At 54.0% G+C, this 18,134-nt stretch overlaps 1 protein-coding gene across 3 annotated transcripts in view; it reads right to left on the bottom strand.

Moving 5' to 3' along the window:
- Ephb2 (EPH receptor B2) overlaps positions 1-17,779 on the bottom strand; it is a 186,217-nt gene extending 168,438 nt beyond the window's left edge. The window contains exon 1 of one of the 3 annotated variants that reach the window (XM_045150353.1): positions 17,699-17,779. In XM_045150353.1, coding sequence (XP_045006288.1) covers positions 17,699-17,759 — 61 coding nt within the window. In that variant the 5' untranslated portion in view covers positions 17,760-17,779. The remainder of the gene's footprint in view (positions 1-17,698) is intronic. The other 2 variants (XM_004657541.3, XM_045150352.1) reach the window with 2 other exon arrangements.
- Positions 17,780-18,134: the final 355 nt, after the last annotated feature.

Here is an 18,134-nt window from a genome sequence, read left to right as displayed (position 1 = left end):
GCCCAGACTGTCCCTCTTCCTAGCACACCCTCCCTGGTGTCCACAGAGCGCCCTCCCTTATTTCCTCACTCACACAGCCTTCTGCTCAGAAATGTCTCTCCAAACCCCTCCTGGTGTCTGATCTCCCTTCCTCTGGTTTTCTTCCTACATTTTCACCACCTCCCCTCCTCACCGGACACTTGCCATCAGTCCTCTCCATGAGAAGGAAAAGTCAACGGAGCAGTGCAGTCAGGTTGTCCGGTATCCTGCCCGTAGTCAAACGAGGGGCAAGTCTCCCAGAGGCAAAGGAGGCCTGACATCTCCCATCAGAGAGGAGTAGAGAAAGAGCTATCAGGTCTGAATGGATGCATGCCCCCACCTGCTAGCTCTGCCCCCCCTCCACTGCTTCCCCTCCAAGCATCAGGAGGCTCCTCCATCCTCATGGGAGGGGAGCAATCCCTGTGGGCCCTCCTCCCAGGGGGACGTGCACTGCCGCGGGCCCATGATGCCTGCTCCACCTCAGCTCCCATACCCCCACCCCAGGGTCTGGCCCTGTGCCAAGCCCCTGCAGACTTCAATACCAGTCTGTTCAATTAAAGGGAGATGACGGATGTCACAGCACTCTGCCAACTGTCACCCAGAAGAACAAACAGAAGCGTATCCCCCTTTCACGGAGCAGAGCGCTGCATTCGCACGTTCATCCCACCGACTGACACGTGTTAACTGTGTACCTACTATGTGCCGGGCCCAGCTAGGGCTGGGGATTCTAGCGATCAGCAATTCAACCATAGTACCTGTCTTTGCAGACTTCATAGCGTGAGAGAATGCTGATCCAAGAAACATGCTAATGAATTTTAAATGAAGATCTTTGACAAATGCTGTAAAAGATCTACTAGTGGAGCTGCCTGGGGGCACGGGTGGAATCCTAGATGACGGGTAGGTGTGATCCAGGTGGTGAAGGAAGAGCATCCCAGCTGCAGGCACCATCCAGTGCAAAGGCCCTGTGCTGGGAGAAGCTGAGAGACTGGGAAGGACCACAAAAGCCAGAGGGATGCAATACCTGTAAAAGTGGAGGACGTCAAGAGGCAGAGTGAACTACTTCTGGCCCTGGGAGGGGTGGGTCTTCATCCCTAAAGCAACAGGAGCCATGGAACTATTTGTGATAGACATCAGTCAGGACTGGATTCAGAATCTAGCCCTAGGCCTTATTCCCCTATGCAGGTCTGTGTCCCCATGTGACCATGTTGGAAAGTATCAGGCCGTCAAGTCTCCCCAATTTGGAGGGTTCAGGCCAAAGATCATCTCTCTAGGGAATCTCCAGGTGAGAATGTCCACTACCTTCAAAACCAACTGTTCTGACTCTGCCAGCATGCCCACTGGCCAAGGTCCAACCCACTGGCCAAGGTGTGCTCATCAGCCCAGTTGCCCACATTAAAAGGGGCCCGGGCTCCCCCTATCCTGAGTGGGAGGCATCACCCCAAGAGAGCACATCATCATGATACGTAATTTCTGGAATAAACACAGCTGTGTTTGTTTCTCCCCACGTGCAGCAGACAGAGCGGCAGCCTGGGCTGCCACATACAGCTGGAGCCTCACACCTTGAGACAGTCGCCCACCGCAGGGGAGCAGAGAAGACGAGGGGCCATCCCAAGGCCTCCTGGCACTGTCATTCAGGTGAATTCCCTTGGGAGCCAAGCACAAGCCCCTCAGAAAATACATGGCACAGGGCAGGAGACGCAGCAAGCTTGTCCCTTGGGGATGGTTGGGTCCCACGCAATCTAAGACAGCTGGACCTGGAGTTGTCAGTCACCTAGTCTAAGTGCAAAAGCCCATGTTGGAGGCCCACTGAGGAGTCAAAGACAGCCTGGAGCTTCCCAGATGGGGAAGCTGAGGTCCTGGGAAAGGAGTGAGACTAGGGAAGGACTGGGACTGTGCAGCCACCATGTGCCAGGACCCAGGGGCACCCTGGCATTCACTAGCAGCTTGCTGGTCACCCAGGAACTGTGACCATGGGCAAGTTGTAGGCATCTCCTCATCGGAATAGCGGCTGGAGGCTTAAGCAGCATTCTGTATGTAAAGTGTTGAGTCCAGGCATGCTGTTGGGAGCTCGTGCATGACGGATAATCCTCACTCACTCAGAAACCATTAACTAACACCTACGATATCCCAGGTACTGGCTAGGCCTTTGCAAAACAGACACAAACACCCCTGCCTTGCTGAAGCTTAAATTCTTACAGGGAAAAATGCTAGTAAGTAAAACATGTTTTGTTTTACTGTCATCATTATTATACCCATTTTACAGTATGGTGAACTGAGTTCAGTGAGATTAACCACTTTTTAAAATGACTAATTTTGGGCCAGAGAGATGGTTTAGTGGTTAAGGCATTTGCCTGCAAACCCTACGGAGCCAGGTTCAATTCCCCGATACACAAGGTGGTGCACGTGTCTGGAGTTCATTTACAGTGGCTAGAGGCCCTGGCATGGCCATTCTCTCTTTCTATCTGCCTGTTTCTCTCCCTTTCTCTCACTCTGTCTTAAATAAATAAATAAAAATATACTTAAATCATAAAGAAATAAAATACTTAGGGCTGAGGAAAATGGTTTAGCGGTTAAGGTGTTTGCTTGTGAAGCCTAAGGACCCCGGTTTGACTCCCCAGGACCCACGTAAGCCAAATGCACAAGGGGGTGCATGCGTCTGGAGTTTTTTTTCAGTGGCTGGAGGCCCTGGCACACCCATTCTCTTTCTCTCTGCCTCTTCCTCTCTTTCTCTCAAATAAATAAAGAAATAAAATATTAAAAAGAAATAAAATATTTAAATACTAAGTTTTGCTTTTTTTTTTTTTTTTTTTTTGAGGTACGATCTCACTCTACTCTAGGCTGACCTGGAATTCACTATGTAGTTTCAGAATGGCCTCGAACTCACAGCAATCCTCCTACCTCAACCTCACAAGTGTTGGAATTAAAGGTGTGTACCACCACGCCTGACTAAAATTACTAATTTTGACTTCCATCCCACCTTACACCCAAATGGGCTAAACACAGACATTAAATAATACATCCGAGTCTCTACAGGGAGAAAAGGTAGCCAGCAACTTTAAAGGACTCATGTCCTCCAAAAGGGACATAAGTTGTTATAGGACTAGCCTAGCCACTGGCGGTGCATGACCTCTTCATTGTCCCTGTCTCTGCCTCAGTTTCCACATATTTTGAAAGCTGGAATTCTGTGATGGTTCTTAGGGTACAGCTTGGGTTTTCCTGGCTCTGTGGAAGAGTTGAGACTCAGCATGGTGCCCAGAACTTTCCCCTGGTACCAACAAAGGAGTGATGTGGGCTGTAGGGGCACAAACCAGCCTGGGGGCTCTGGAGAGGAGTGGCTGGGAGGTAGATGGTTGCTCCAACTGACTTGTTCATTTATTTTATTTATTTGTTAGTTATTTATTTTTGCAATGCTGGAGGCTGGATCCAGGGCCTTATACCTCCCAGGCAAATGCTTTTCCACTGAGCCACAGCCCGGTCTCCTGCTTTGGTTGTCTTTTAACAGCTTCCTCTCGCTTCTAAAATCAACCTAGCTTACCACTCAAGGCTGTTTACCTGGCTCACACCTCACATCCCATTTTCCCCTTCAACACATTTCCATCCACTGTGGTATCCACAAGCCAGCACCTTTCCAACCTCCACGCCTCTCTGTTCAGGCCGCTCTCTCTGCTAAGAATGCTCATTCCGAGGCTGGAAACATGGCTCGGTGGTTAAAGGTGCTTGCATCTTTAACCTGCATCCCTTCCCGACCCCTGGATGTGCTCTGCAAGTCTGTAGGCTTCAATTTATAAGGCCAGACTCAAAGTGGTACGTGCATCTGTAATCCCAACATGCCTACAGCAATAGGAGGCAGAGTTAGGGGAATCCTGAAGCTCGCAGCCCGGCTAGTTTGGTGTTCCCAGACAGACCCTGTCTCAAACAAGGTAGGAGACAAGGCTGTCCTCTGATTTCCACATGCATGCTATGGCACACCTGTCCCCGTACACAGACAAACACACACACACACACACACACACACACACACACCATAGTCACTTACAAATATTTTAAAAAAATAAAAATGGTCACATTCCACTCAAACTTGCCTTCCCTGACAGCGCAGGCTGGAAGACATTTCCTCTCTACAGGCAACACATGCCATGTCACAATGATAGGCGGCTGTTTAATAACCACGCTCGTCATGGAAGAGGAAAAGGAGAGGAGGAGGGGGAGGGCAGCAAGAGATGGGGGAGAAAGAAAAGGACAGGGGCTTTGTCCATCTCCTCTGCCTGGATGTGACTCTGACATCACAAGGTCAATGCTGTTTAATTTCTCTCAGGTCTCCGAACACCCTGGAGGCTTTCAATAACGAGTGATAAATGGGCAGACAGATGAATGGATGGATGGATGGACAAAGAGGAGGGAAAGATTAAAAGAAGGGAGGAAGGATGTACAGAATGATGAACAGAAACACAGAGCCTGGAGGAGACTGGATGCACTAACTCAAAGCTTGGCGCGCAGCACCCTGTGGGCAGCAGAGGCTTCTGGGACCAGATGCTTAGTCTGTCCCCTGCTGCTGCATCCCTCCCTGGCTCCAAGTTCCCAAGCTGCTGGCCAGCACCAGTCTGTGCTCGAGGTGGAAAGGGGTGTAAGCTTGGGGCAGCAATGCCCAGGGGAGCCCCCGCTCTTCCCCCACATGTCACCAGCCTCTGAGAGCACCAGTTCCTGACAGCAGGAACACATCTCCGAGAGCATGAGCCAAGTGGATAGGAAAATAGGATTTACTGCACAGACACTCGCTTTGGAAGGGGCCAACGTCTCCGGAACTCCCCAGTGTAGAAACTTTGGCAAATCCACAGTCAATGGCTCCGAGGATTTTTCTAAACCTGGGGAGTGTGTTCTCTGCCAGCTCGTTCCAGGGACAGGAGAATAAGGAAATGTCACAGCCCAGATACCAAAGGGAATTTCAGGGGAGAAGACTGCTAAGAAGGACTATTGTCTTTGGTACTTATTCACTCTTCTGTTCATTTATCCACCTACCTATCCCACACACATAAATGCCCCACTACCTTCCACCATGCCTCCATCTGTCCACCCACCCATTCATCAATCCATCCATCAATTCACCCACTAATCCACCCCTCTACCCACCCAGTCATCTATCCACCCACTCACCTATCCATACATCCACTCACCAATCCACTCAACCCATGAGACTGCTCATGCACTCATCCTGTCTGTCCGTCTATCCATCAGCCACCCTTGTCCAACTGCTCACCTTCCTGTGCCATTGTACATCACCCAACCATCCTGGCTAGGAGGATATGGAGTTACACACAAGGTGCCACCAAGGACAGAAAGGAGAGGATCTTGAAAGGTCAGAGCCTCAAACAGGAAGAGATGTCCAGGCTTGCTCACAATGAGCAGCAGGGAGATAGCAGAGTTAAGAAGGTGAAGGAGTACCAGGTGTGAGGGGTGCAACAGGAAATGACACGGTTGGCTCTGCAAGTCCAGTAACAAAAATGGGGGTGGGTGGGTTAAAAGGGCTGAGGTTGAGGTGCAGTGGTAGAACACTTGTTGAGCAAGGCCCTGAGTTTCACCCCCAGCCCAGGAAAACATGTGCACACACACAATCCACAGCCCCAGGTCCTCATGAGCACCAGGTCAGCTGTGGATCCTAGGCCAGTCCTCTTTACCGTATCTACCCAACTCTATAGTGCCTCCCTGCTTCGCAGAGAGCAAGGGCCGCACCCCACGCACTGCTACTTGCCGTCTGGGCTGCGCTATGGTGGCTAAAAGACAAGTATACTGGGAGAGAAAAATCAGCCCATAGAATTCTGTAAAAGCAGCAGCCCCAGCTGTGAGTTGCACATCACCTTTTGCTAGGAGTTACCCAAGATCTGAATCTTTCTTGTCCCTGGTTAACTGGGGTAACGCGCACAGCACCTGACAAACTGTGGGAAGACTGGCTCTTTCCTCCCTGCCAAGACTCACTGCCAGAATCTGTGTCCTCAAGTAGCAGTTAAAACAGTAGGCCTGGGCTGGAGAGATGGCTTAGCGGTTAAGCGCTTGCCTGTGAAGCCTAAGGACCCCGGTTCGAGGCTCGGTTCCCCAGGTCCCACGTTAGCCAGATGCACAAGGGGGCGCATGCGTCTGGAGTTCGTTTGCAGAGGCTGGAAGCCTGGCGCGCCCATTCTCTCTCTCTCCCTCTGTCTTTCTCTCTGTGTCTGTCGCTCTCAAATAAATAAATTTAAAAAAAAAAAAAAAAACAGTAGGCCTGGGCTGGAGAGATGGCTTAGCAGTTAAGCCGCTTACCTGCAAAACCTAAGGACCCAGGTTTGATTCCCCAGTAACCACATAAGCCAGATATACCAGGTGACACACGTGTCTGGAGTTCATTTGCAGTGCCTGGAGGCACTAGTGTGCTCATTCTCTCTCTCTCTCTCTCTCTCTCTCTCTCTCTCTCTCTCTCTCTCTGTCTCTCTCTCTCTCTGTCTCTTTTGCTCTCAAATAGGTAAATAAATAAATAAATAAAATATTTAAAAAAACACAGTGGGCCTTAGGGCTGGGGATATAGCTCAGTAGTTGAGCTTCACTCTCATGGGCAAGGCTCCAGGTTCAATCCTCAGTATGACTAAACACATAAGCTCAGTGGGCCTGAGACACACCTACACACTCAATCAATTCCCTGGAAATGTAGGCTTCTTGTCTGTGCCTGAAACCCATATCCAAATTGTTTAGAAAAACACACACACCACATACACCCCTATGTAGGGGGAATATGACCAAAATTCTCACAAAGAATGGTAGGAAATGGCTACATGAATGCCTACTGTACTATACTTTCAACTTTTCTTTTGTACGTTTGGCAGACATCAGTTCTTTTCCCATCGATCCTGAAGTCAGTGAACTTGGATGCCAGCTCCACCATTATTGAGAACATCCCTGGGTAGGTTATTAACCTCTAAACCTTAATGTTTTCTATTCTTTTGACACAGGGGGCCTAGCCTGGTCTTAAACTTGTGACGATCCTCCTGCCTCAGCCTCCTGGGATGATTTTTTAACCTATAGGATGTGTGAATAATGACACGTGTTCCCCGTCCCCCAACCCCAGTGTCCACTCTTGACCACCTATGCCTTCTGTCATTACAACCACTGCTACTCTGCTTGCAGAGAAGCCGAGAAACAGAAAGCACAAGGTGTGGTGAAAACGGTTGCTTTGGGCATGCCTCACTGTAGTTCCCTATCAGCCTATGGAGCAAGGGACCTTACACTCATGTTACCCATGGAGAACAATGGCTGAGAGGGTGAACCAGCCACCCCAGTGACCCAGCTGGCCAGTCAAGAAGCCAGTAAGGGAACTCCTGCCCTGCATTTCCTGGCTCTCCTGGCCCCAGGCCAGGGGCTCTACCTCACCAACACCGCCACCCCAGGACAGTCTAAGGGGCTCCTCAGCTCTGCTGTCTTGACTATGCTTATGGGCTGGTCAGGGCATCCAGGGCTGGGGGGCCCTTGGCAGCTCAGAAACTCTTCCCACTGCTAGACCCAGAGCGGCAGGAGCTGCCATCTGAGGCCTTACGGAATGACAGCTGACGCTGATGGGGACAAGCAAGCCGATGTCACAGCCAGGGGCCTGACTGGAGCAGGCTCCCTGGGCCCCGGCCTTTCGTGGGTTCCCAAAGGGCCCCTTGGGCTCTGGCCGGGCTGTTCCCAGGCCCTGCCTCCCAGGAGAGGCGGGGAAGGCCCATTCAAGCGGGTCACATCCCACTGTGCGCTAAGCCGCTTTCTCCCCACTTACACGTTTCAGATGCTTTTTGTCCTTCCGGCTTCCCATGGACTCAGGCCAAGTGACAAGTTGGTGCTGTGGACATATGTCGTCGCCATAATGGGAATGTTGACCCGATGCTCTCTCCCTGCTGGGGCCAAGCAGCTTGCACCCCGCCCTGGTGCTTGGCATCTCCAAATCTCAGTCACACCCAGGACTACTTTCTGCTGCCAGATGCAGCGCGTGCACAGGCCTCCCACAGGATCTTTCCACATGCCATTTCCATCACGAGGAATGCCCGCCTCATACTCTATCACCTGGGTGGGCTTTGGGATCTCTCAGAGGTCACCTACTCCACAAAGCCTTCCTTAACCTTACTGTGCAATTAAAGAAACTGAGGCTCAAAAGGGTAGGTTAGTCTTTCTGAGCTACATGTTACAGCCAGAGGGCTAACCTAGCACAGTTCTACTTAAGATGGAGGGTTTCATCTTACAAACTCTTCACAAAAGAAGAAACAGGAGCCCGGCCAAGTGGTGCATGCCTACAATCTCAGCCACTAGGGAGGCTGAGGCAGGAGGATTGCAAGTTCAAGCCCTACCTGGGCTATATAGCAAGCTCAAGGCCAGCCAGGACAACTTATCAAAATAAAAAGTAAGGTCTGGATAGATGCCTTAGCTGTTGAGGTATTTGCCTGCAAAGCCTAATGACATGGGTTCAATTCCCCAGTACCCACATAAAGCCAGATGCCCATAGTGGCACATGAGTCTGGAGTTCATCTGCAGTGGCTAGAGGCCCTGGTGTGCCATTCTCTCTCTCTCTCTCTCTCTCTCTCTCTCTCTCTCTCTCTCTCTATATATATATATATATATATATATATTTCTATCTGTCTGTCTGTCTGTCTGTCTCTCTCTCTCGCAAATAAATAAATAAATAAATAATACTTTTTTAAAAAGTAATATGAAGGGTAAAGGGTTATAGATATAGCTCAGTGGGACAGCGCTTGCCCAGCAAGCCCAAGGCCTTGGTTCAATATCAGTGCTTCAGGGGAAGGGGAAGAGGAAAAGGAGAAAAGGGAAGCAGAAGAGGAGAGGGAGAAATAATAACCACTGAGGGAAGATAGCCTCTCTGCCTCCAACACGCCAGATGCCTATAGGATGGAGATCTTATGTTCTTGGATCGTTCTAGAAGGGGGAGACAAGGGCCATACAAGGGAGCTACAGGAAAGGAGACTTCCCAATCCAAGGCTACGGGGCACGCTCTCACACCCCCACAGCTCACTTGCAGTGGAACACTCGATGAGTCACGTCGGGTCTCTGAATCTGGACTTCTCCATCAGTACAATGGGGGTTAACTGTACCCTCGCTAGGGCCCTAAACTGTTAACTAATGGGCAAATTATAGCTGGCAAATGTGGTTCACTATGACCAGGACTACAGTCTAGAAAAAAATAAAATAAAAGGAGTGAACATTACAAAATCAGTTTCCCCATAAACACCAAAACTTTGCCACATCAGCAGCTCTGGCAAAACTGAGAGCCAACTCCTGCACAAAAACGGGGTCAGGAGTGGGTGGCACCTGCCTTCTTTAGACAGGACTCGTGCTCCCCTGGGACCTGGCCACCCCTCCAACACGAGTGCTGCCCACACTTGGCTTCAGCCACAACAGCTCATAAAATGGGGATTGCGGACCAGGATCCGTGTGATTTATTACCAGCCTGACACTGGACGTGATCTTCTGTTCAGGCAGCAGATAGAAGCTCTATTTCCAACCTGTCAAAGGTTTAACACATAAAATCCCACCATCTATTACCCAGGCCGGCCCTTTCCCAGGTCTCTGGAGGTGAGGCCCAGAGTGGTGTTTCCATCCACCCATGTCATCAGGCTGGCCTGTGCTCCAAACAGATATGACAGCAACCAAACGATGCCATTCGAATTTCTTCTTTTCCCTCCACGACCTCCGTGTCTGCCGTGGTGCCTGGCCCACAGCGAGAATGACGACAGTCGACCCTTCACAAATTCTTGTGTGGTAGAATGAAGACTATACAGTTGCTTCTTAGGTGGTAAGGGGACAGACAGCAGGGAGTGAGCCTTCGGGCTTCCCGCTACGATTGGCTATGAACTCCATAGGAGGAACAATCTCCAAAGATGGTGGCCCACAGCTCCTCCCCCACTGAACACAAGACCACGCCCCACCCCAGAGGGAAGTCTGGAGCACAGGCTGGCCCAGAGACTATGGGGTGGTGCACACACACGACTGGGTGGCACAGGAGGGGGCATCTCACTCTGCGCATCACTTCTACAACATGTTTTGGGGGCGCGATTATCCAAGTGACATGTGATGTTGAGCCACTGACAAGAAACGGGGCTTCTCTTGAAGGATGGAAGCAAGCAGGAAACCACTTGTGCTCGCTCTCTCTTCCCTAGAGCCGGATGACAAAGCCTGGCTTTGTGACAGGATGACATTTGGTGACATCAGCGTCTATCCTCCAAGAAGTCTTCCGTGGAAACCAGGCGTGGTGGAGCATGCTCCTAAGCCCAGAACTCAGGAGGCTGAGACAGGAGAACCGCTGCGAGCTTAAGGCCAGCCTGGGATAGGTGTGCAGCTCAGTAATGAAACACTTGTCTACTACGCACGAAGCCCTGGGTATGTTCCGAATATGACAAAATATGTATATATATATATATATATATATATATATACATGAGGAGAAACAGGAGGAAGAGGAAGAGAAAGAAATAAAAGCCCTGCGGTCTGCTTTGTCCCCTGGGAACCACAAGCTAGGTGTAGACAAGGGGCGGGTGCAGGACACTGAGGAGCAAGTCGTCCCCACAAGATGTCCGTGAGGCTGTGACAAAGCTCCTGGCCTCACCGGTTGCACGCTGCCCCCAGAGGGATCCTACCGGACCCTAGATAAGCAGAACCCACGTCCAGCCAGGCCACCAACCCACAAGATGCCGGCATGTGCTCAGAGCTAGGAGGATTGGGCGGCCTGTTTCCCAAAAGCAAAGCACAGATTCACTTTTGGCAGATACTCATCCTCCACATGGAACCCCGCGTCAGAAGGAGCCTCCAAGCCTTAGTTCCCAGCCCTCGTCACCAGAGAAGCAGCCGAGACCCGGAGAGAGAGAACCCTGGACATTTATCTCTGGGCCCTGCACAGAATCAGCTCCAACAGGGCCAACGTGGACCTGCCCAGGAAGGCAACCCCAGCATGTGACGCAAACTGGCAGCCTGCTTCCCGGTGCTCCAGCAATGTGTCTGAGGAGGCGGTCGCCACTCCGTTCCAGCCAGCCATAGCCATGTGGGAACGTGGGCCTGGAAAGCCAGATTGCCTGACTTTTCAGAGAAGCCAGGAACAGGATTTTTCTGCAAAAGCTCTCTATTTCCAAATGTTGGCTTAAGAACTCAAGTAGGAATGCTAATCTGCGGGCCCTAGTGGAGAGGCCTTGAGCTTTGGGCTCCATTGAGCCACTAACTTTGGGCAGGTCATCTTATCCCATGGTCCTCGGTCTGCCCATCTCTAAAATGGGCCCCGTGGTGCCTGCCCCCCTTGCAGGGTGGCTGTGGCATTAGCTGAGCTGGCACATCTGTGGGCACGGGCAGCAGACGGGCCCCGTGGCTGTATTGCAGTCCCTGTTCTCATTGGAAGTGCCCCCAGCAATACAACGAATCAACACCCGATCTACCTAACTCACAACAGCATTATTCTGGCCATCATGACAGAGATTGCAAATTTATAGCAGGTGAGTGATGTCTAGAACCTTCATGCCTTCATTGTCTCAGGATGCTGGTAAGAGTCAGGGGGAGGCTGGGTGGCTGCGTCAAGGACCCTCACCACAGCCAGGCGTGGGCAGGGAGGCTCAGTCCATAAGCAGCTGGAATGAAGAGTGTGGTGGGCATCAGAGAAACCAAGCCTCGGGTTAAAATCCCCACCTCGATGCCCACGCCCCCCCCGGAGTGCTCGGGGCCAGTTAGTGTCTGAGCGGCTTTTTCCTCATCTATAAAATGGACATCATTGCCCAGTCACTGTGGGCTGCCAGGTCACAGGCGGTGGGCTACGCATAGCGTCAGCAGGAACACTGGCGATCATGATCAGCGCTGTGGCACAGACGTGGTGGCCAGACAGACACTGGGCTGGAAGCAGGCCAGGGCCATGAAGGACCCTATTCCTGGGATTCAGGCAGCTGAAATGGGGTGGGGCCTCCCTCTCAGCAAAGGTGGCTTGCGCTCTGACTTCAAAACACTCAGGGCATACCTCATACCTTTGTCGTTTTTTCCTGCAGGTGAGGGCAGACAGCCTAGTGAAACACCCTGCCCCGAGATCGGTTTCCCACCCAGATTTAGTGGTCATGCCATCTCGAAGTCTTGCCACGCTCCTCATGCCCAAGGCACAGGCAGCTTATCCTCCTCCCATGAACACACCCATGCCCACTACTATCTCAAGAGCTAGAAAAGGTGGCTGTCTCCATTCGACAGACAAGGGAGCCACGGTTCAGAGAGGGTTAGCAACAAGCCAGAGGACATACAGGAAGGGGCAGCGTGAGTCCGCACACCATGTGGAATGCCCTCCCACCGCCCGCTGGGCATGCTGCTTATGAACAGGAGGGAAGCAGCAGCCAGGCCCACATTCCCACATGGCCGTGGTTGGCTGGAACCGAGTGGCTGGAACCAGGGCTAAGCTGAGTGGCTGAGGGATTTCACAGAAAGGAGCGAGTCCCTGGGGCAGAGGAGAGCGTGTGCTCACGTGGCACAGTTATGCCAAGTGCTGAAGCTGGGCATGGCTGAGTGCGAGGTCACTCTGTTGGCACAAATCTGTACACAGGCTGTCACGTAATCCTCACGGTGGCCTCTAGCAGACCCTGTTTGCAGTTTACAGATGAGGAAACCAAAGTTCAGAGGTTACCTCTCTCCTTCAAGACCCCACTGCAGGGAAGGTCTTCCCCAGAGGGCATCCCTAAGTCCCAGGGGCTCCAGGTGGCTCCAGGAAGCTCACCTAGTGAGACCCAGGCTTCGTGGCCTCTGAGAGCCCCAGGTGGCACAGGTGTCCCTTCCCCCACCTTCCGGAAGGCAGCTGCTTTAAAAGGCCCTAAAAAGGGCTTTCAAGGTGGCCTTATCAGGCTGGCTGTGCTGATGTCAATCAGGAAGCTTCCAGGTGCTGCACCAACGGCTGGCGTCCCCACCCCGGGAGCTGTGTAAACACTCCCTGTCCCCGCCCTCGCCCGCCTGCCCTCTTTCTATTCAGCAGCCGCCACCGTGGGCAAGGGCTCTGATGGACGTCACCACAGGTTTGGCCTTTTCCAATTTCCTGCCTGTGGTTCCTCCTCCTCTTCCAGGAGTCCTGAGTTGCATCCCAGGTCATTCACTGGGGGCCAAGTACTGCTGCCTGACAGAAAGACTCTGCTGGTGTTTTAAAATACACATTCTCCCACCTAGCTCCCCACCCAACAAGTCACTAGCTGAGCCAGGTACCAAGGCCAGGGCGGGAGAATAGACTAGCCCTTGGTGGGAGATGTGGCCAGGTCTGCCTCTGCTAGAAACCCACTCTTCAGCCTCAGTGGACGTCCAGACCTTCTCCTGAGATTACACTAGGACTCCTGTCACTCCTGTCCCCAGCCAGCTCCATCCGTCCATTCCTGTTGGGGGGGGGGGGATTTGGCTGGGCCGAAACTCACAGGTGAGCTCTGGGCAGGCAGTGTTGATGGGCTATGAGACACTGCAAAGATGTCCAAGGAATGTGTCCCCCACCTGAACACTGATGAACGAAACAGAGGTGCCACAGCAACCTCCAGGAGGTACTGAAGCCACAGCAGGAGAGAGGGTGTCAGTGAGGGACAAACAGTCTCGTAGAGGTAGGGTGCATCTGATAGCTGAGGTCTCCTCTGAGACCCAGAAGAGGGGATCATAAGACGAATCTGATTCCACTCCCATGTGGAGTGCTGTCTCGGAGCTGGGGGAACAGGACACCTATAGGGTGAAGAAGGGACATGGAGGCCTGTCACTCAGATAATCCCAATGCTAACGGAAGAGGGACACATCTGGACCCGGCCATCACTGACCACACCCACAGAGGAATCAAAGAAAAGGGCATCGGGTCAAACTTCATGTGCCATGCCACACACACACACACACCGAGGGCTTTGCCACTTGCAAGGTGTTAGGGGAACCAGAGGGGGTGAAGTCCTTAGAGTCTGGGCTGCTCGCCGCAAGTCACACGGCACACGGTGCTGGGATTCAAGTCCAGCTCTGTTTCCTCTGAAGGTTGCACCTTTTCTCCACCCTACACTGGGTGTCATGAGGTCAGCTCGGCCTGCTCTAACCCACCACAGCCAGACTCTGAATCTCACCTATAAACTGGAAGTGACTGATCTTTCAAAAAAACAAATCTGGGGGCTGGAAAGATGGCTCAAGTGGTGCTTGCCTGCAAAGCCTGACAGACTGACTGGGGGTGAGATTCCCCCAGTACACGCATAAAGCCAGATACACAAAGTGATGCACGCATCTGGTGCTCATTTTCAGAGGCAAGAGGCCCTGGAACACTCAGACTCACTTTCTGTCTCTTTCAAATAAATAAGTAAACATTAAAAAAAAAAATGGCCAGATCCCTCAATAGCTTAAGAAACTCTGCCCGCCCCCCCCCCCCCACACACCCTTAGCATCAAGTCCAGACTCCTTAGTCTTCTGTGATCTGTTTCCCCTCTCAACCTCAGTTCCCACTGGGGCCCTCAAGGTGCACCCTCCCTCAGACACACCCAAGGAAGTGCCAGATCACCTGTTGCCAAGGCCTTTCCATAAGCTGTTACCTTTCCCACCAACGTTTGCCTCACCCTCATGATCACAAAGTCAAGCGTCTCAACTCTGAGGAGATCACGCAGGGTGGCTAGAAAGCCCATTGCCGGGAGAACAGGGAGTGAGAAAATGAGACTGCAGCGTGGAGCCGTAACCCTTTTCCAGCTAGAAATGCAGCCCCAGGTGGCTCTCAACTTCCTCCTGGCAGCGCTGGGGGACACACTTCTCACATTCACTCTTGCCAACTGTTTTCCCTCTCAGCTTGTCCCCTGTTCCTCTGGCCGCCCCGGGGTCCAACACCACCCAGCCAGAAAGGAAGCGACATAAATATTTGGAGAGCAAACGAAGCGCTGTGAGGGGGAGACCAGCTTTCTTGAGACCTCAACCTTTAGATTCCATCTAGTGGCGAGTCTGCCACCGTCCTCGTCTGCGGGATGTGTCCCCGGGGCTCCTCCATCCCACTCGAAACCCAGCTCCAGATGTTCCACACTTTGTTTTTCTTGGAGGGGTCTCGTGGTTTGGGGGAGACTCAGAGCTCACCATTCTAACCCAAGAACAGCTCCCCATCTCATGCGTGCATGCACACACGTGCACCCCCTCTCCTCTCTTACATCCTGCAGTCTGGAGCCTGGGGTTTTATTCCTAGATCATAAGGCTTCAGCCAGCCCTGTGATGGGTTGGGAGGTAGAGGAACAAGGAAGGGAAGGAAGTGGTGGCCCTGGAGCTCTGGTGTCCCCGTGGCTCTGGGTGCTAGAGGCCAGGGCTGTTTTCCATGGCCTCCATCCCACAGATTGGGCTGCTTCCACAGGGGCCCAAGCAGTGTCCCTTGTACTGCCTGATCTTGCCTTCCCCTGCCCAGAAGCCATACTCGATTCTTCCAGGTGAACTTCTCCCTTATCCACAACCTGTATGACCCACAGACAAGTGGGACCCACAATTATGTGACAGATGAAGAGAATGAGGCTCAGAGAAAGGCTCACGGGCATAAACGAACAGTTCTTGAGAGTAATCCGAGAAAACGGAGACCTCACTTGGGGAAACTGAGGCCCCTACAAAGAAGAGAGCTGGCCCAGTGTACCAAGCAAATAAGAAGCAGGCTTCTGAATTCAATGTCACGCCATTGCCCCATCTACTTGGCCAACTTCCATTGACCCCAATGGACTAAATGCCTTAGTGTTTCCCTGCCCCCAAGTGGCAGGCTGAGCAGCCATCCCCTCCTGTGACATAAGCTGCTCTGTGTCCAGGGCTAGGGTCTAGCCAGGCCGCCGTCTCCCCAGATTCCAACCACCCCTTTGCCAGGGCCATAGCTGGACAGACGTGGCCCGTGCATCTACCCCACAGTAATTAAAAACACACCCAGGCCTTCTCTAACTTGAGAGAGGCCAATTTTCTTCTCCAGCCCCGCTGACTGCAGCCTAAATAGCAATATTTATGCCAAGCTCCCCATAATACTGTAAACATCCCAACGTATAGTGGGCCAGCTCATGAGTCATTTCCCCAAAGCCAGAGTACCTCAGCCATATCCCAGGGAGCTCCTGCCAGCAGCCAGGGCCCCAGGGCTGCCCTCCACACCCAGGGCCTGTGGCACCCTCAGTGCCCCAGCCACCCCACTCTGGGAAACCACAGGCAGCCGCCAAATCCTCCAGGAGCCGTAGGACAACTGCATTAGTGCCAAAAACTGTGGCTGCCATCCAGGGACCCCCCTTCCCCTCCCCACTGCGGTCACCAAAACACTCATTACTAAGAGACTAAGTTATAGCACAGGGGTCCCCCATCACTCTTGTCCCCCAGAACCTGCAGACACTGTGCCTGGATCGACCAAGACCTTTTTTTTAACATCTCACCCCAAAGTGATTAAAAATATGGCACACTATGCCTCACCCCTACAGGGAGTCAACCCTGCTTAGTGAAAGGAAAACCTAGCCAGGGGCTCCAAAGACCTCAGACCCAAGTCCTATTTTTATCACCTAATGGTTATGGGCAAGATAGGACTTTTCTAAGCCTCAGTTTCCCTACTTGTTAAAAGTGAGTTGCGGGAATGATGACCATTCAACAGGACTGAGGGCCGGAAGGCACTCTGTAAGGCTCCAAGTACCTTGTCAACGGTGCAGCACGCTATAAACCTCAGAGAACTGCGGACGGTGCAAAATACTTCATAAACTGTAAAGCGGTTTGGAAACTGTAAAGCGCAGTGCACGTGAGAACCATTATTCGGATTCGTTGCTTGCCCTACAAATCCAGCCATTCCCTACACGACACACCCAGACCCCATTAACAACTTTCCCTTCAGAGCTAGCGAGCTGGAGGGGAACCTGGCAGCCACTCGCGCCCCCCGGGGGGTCGGGTGGTACCACCGCACGAAGCCACAGGAGAGGCCCGGCGACCCCAGCCAAGGCCAACACATGGCAAGAGCATCTGGTACGGGCCCTGCCGGCAGCTGGAGAGTTCCCGGGGCTCCAAGCCGCTACGCTGAGCACCGCGGCCCCGCGGGGCGGAGGCCGGCGGGGGTGCCCGGAGACCCCGCGCAGCCGAGAGATGCCCACCGACCCATCCCCCGCGCAGTCCTGCCGGGGAGGGGACCCCATTGTACGCCGCGGGCAACGGGCAGGCACCGGAGCGGGTGGCCAGCTCGCTCCTCTCCACTCTGCGGGTCTCAGCTCTCCAGGACGCCGGGCTCCAATCCCGGGGGGTGCGGCCGGGGAGCCCCCCACCTCGGCCAGCCGCGATGCCTCCCTCCGTCCGCTCCCTGCCAAACTTTCCAGCGCCCACTGCGCTCGGGGAAACCCCCCGGCCCGCACCCCTCCGGTCGGTGCGGAGCAAGGCCGGGTCGGGCTCGCAGGGGCTACAGGGTGGCGGGGCCGGGGGCGGCGGGCGCGCGTGGGCAGAGCCCCCCGGCCCTGGGTGGCGCTCGCCGGGCTGGCTACAAAGCCTCGGCAAGATGGTCCCTTCGCCTCCTCCTGGCACAGTCAATCAGCGCCCGCCGCTGCCCGGGTACCCGCGGGGCCCGCGTCCCCCCCACCCCTGACGCGGCCGGCCACACCTCCCCGCGGCCACCTGCGCCCGGCTCGAGCCCCCGGGCAAACTTTGCGGCCGCGGGCGGAGCGGGGATGCCGGGGCCGCGGCGGCCGCTCCCCGCCCCCCATCTCCCGCTCACCTTCCACGGCGGCGAGCAGCGGCAGCAGCAGCAGCGCGGCCCCCAGCCTCCGCAAGGCCATGGCTGCGCTTCCCGGAGCCTCGGGCCACGGCGCCGCGGGGGCCCGGGCGGGAGCGCGCGCCCCGGGCTCGGGGGGCCGGGGGGAGCGGCGGGGCGCGGCGCACACACAGCCGCCGCCACCGCGCAGCCAGCAGAATGAGCCATCCAGCCCGGGCAGAACGGGGACCCGGGCTCCGCCAGCGTTGGGCATGGCCCACCTGAACCGTGGGCGCGGGGGGAGCCCGGCCCCGGACACCGCCCCCTGCGCGCGCCCCGCGCCCCCAGCAGCTGCGCGTCGCCACAAACGCGGTTCCCCACCTCCGCAGGGTCCCTCTGGGGGAGCATCACCCGCGTCGGGACGCGCGTAACCCCGCGTGCCCGAGAGGCTGGGAACCTG

Source organism: Jaculus jaculus, chromosome 5, assembly GCF_020740685.1.
Source record: "Jaculus jaculus isolate mJacJac1 chromosome 5, mJacJac1.mat.Y.cur, whole genome shotgun sequence".
NCBI lineage: Eukaryota > Metazoa > Chordata > Mammalia > Rodentia > Dipodidae > Jaculus > Jaculus jaculus.
The sequence above is the reverse complement of the archived record's forward strand: the minus strand, read 5'-3'. Positions and strand labels throughout refer to the sequence as shown.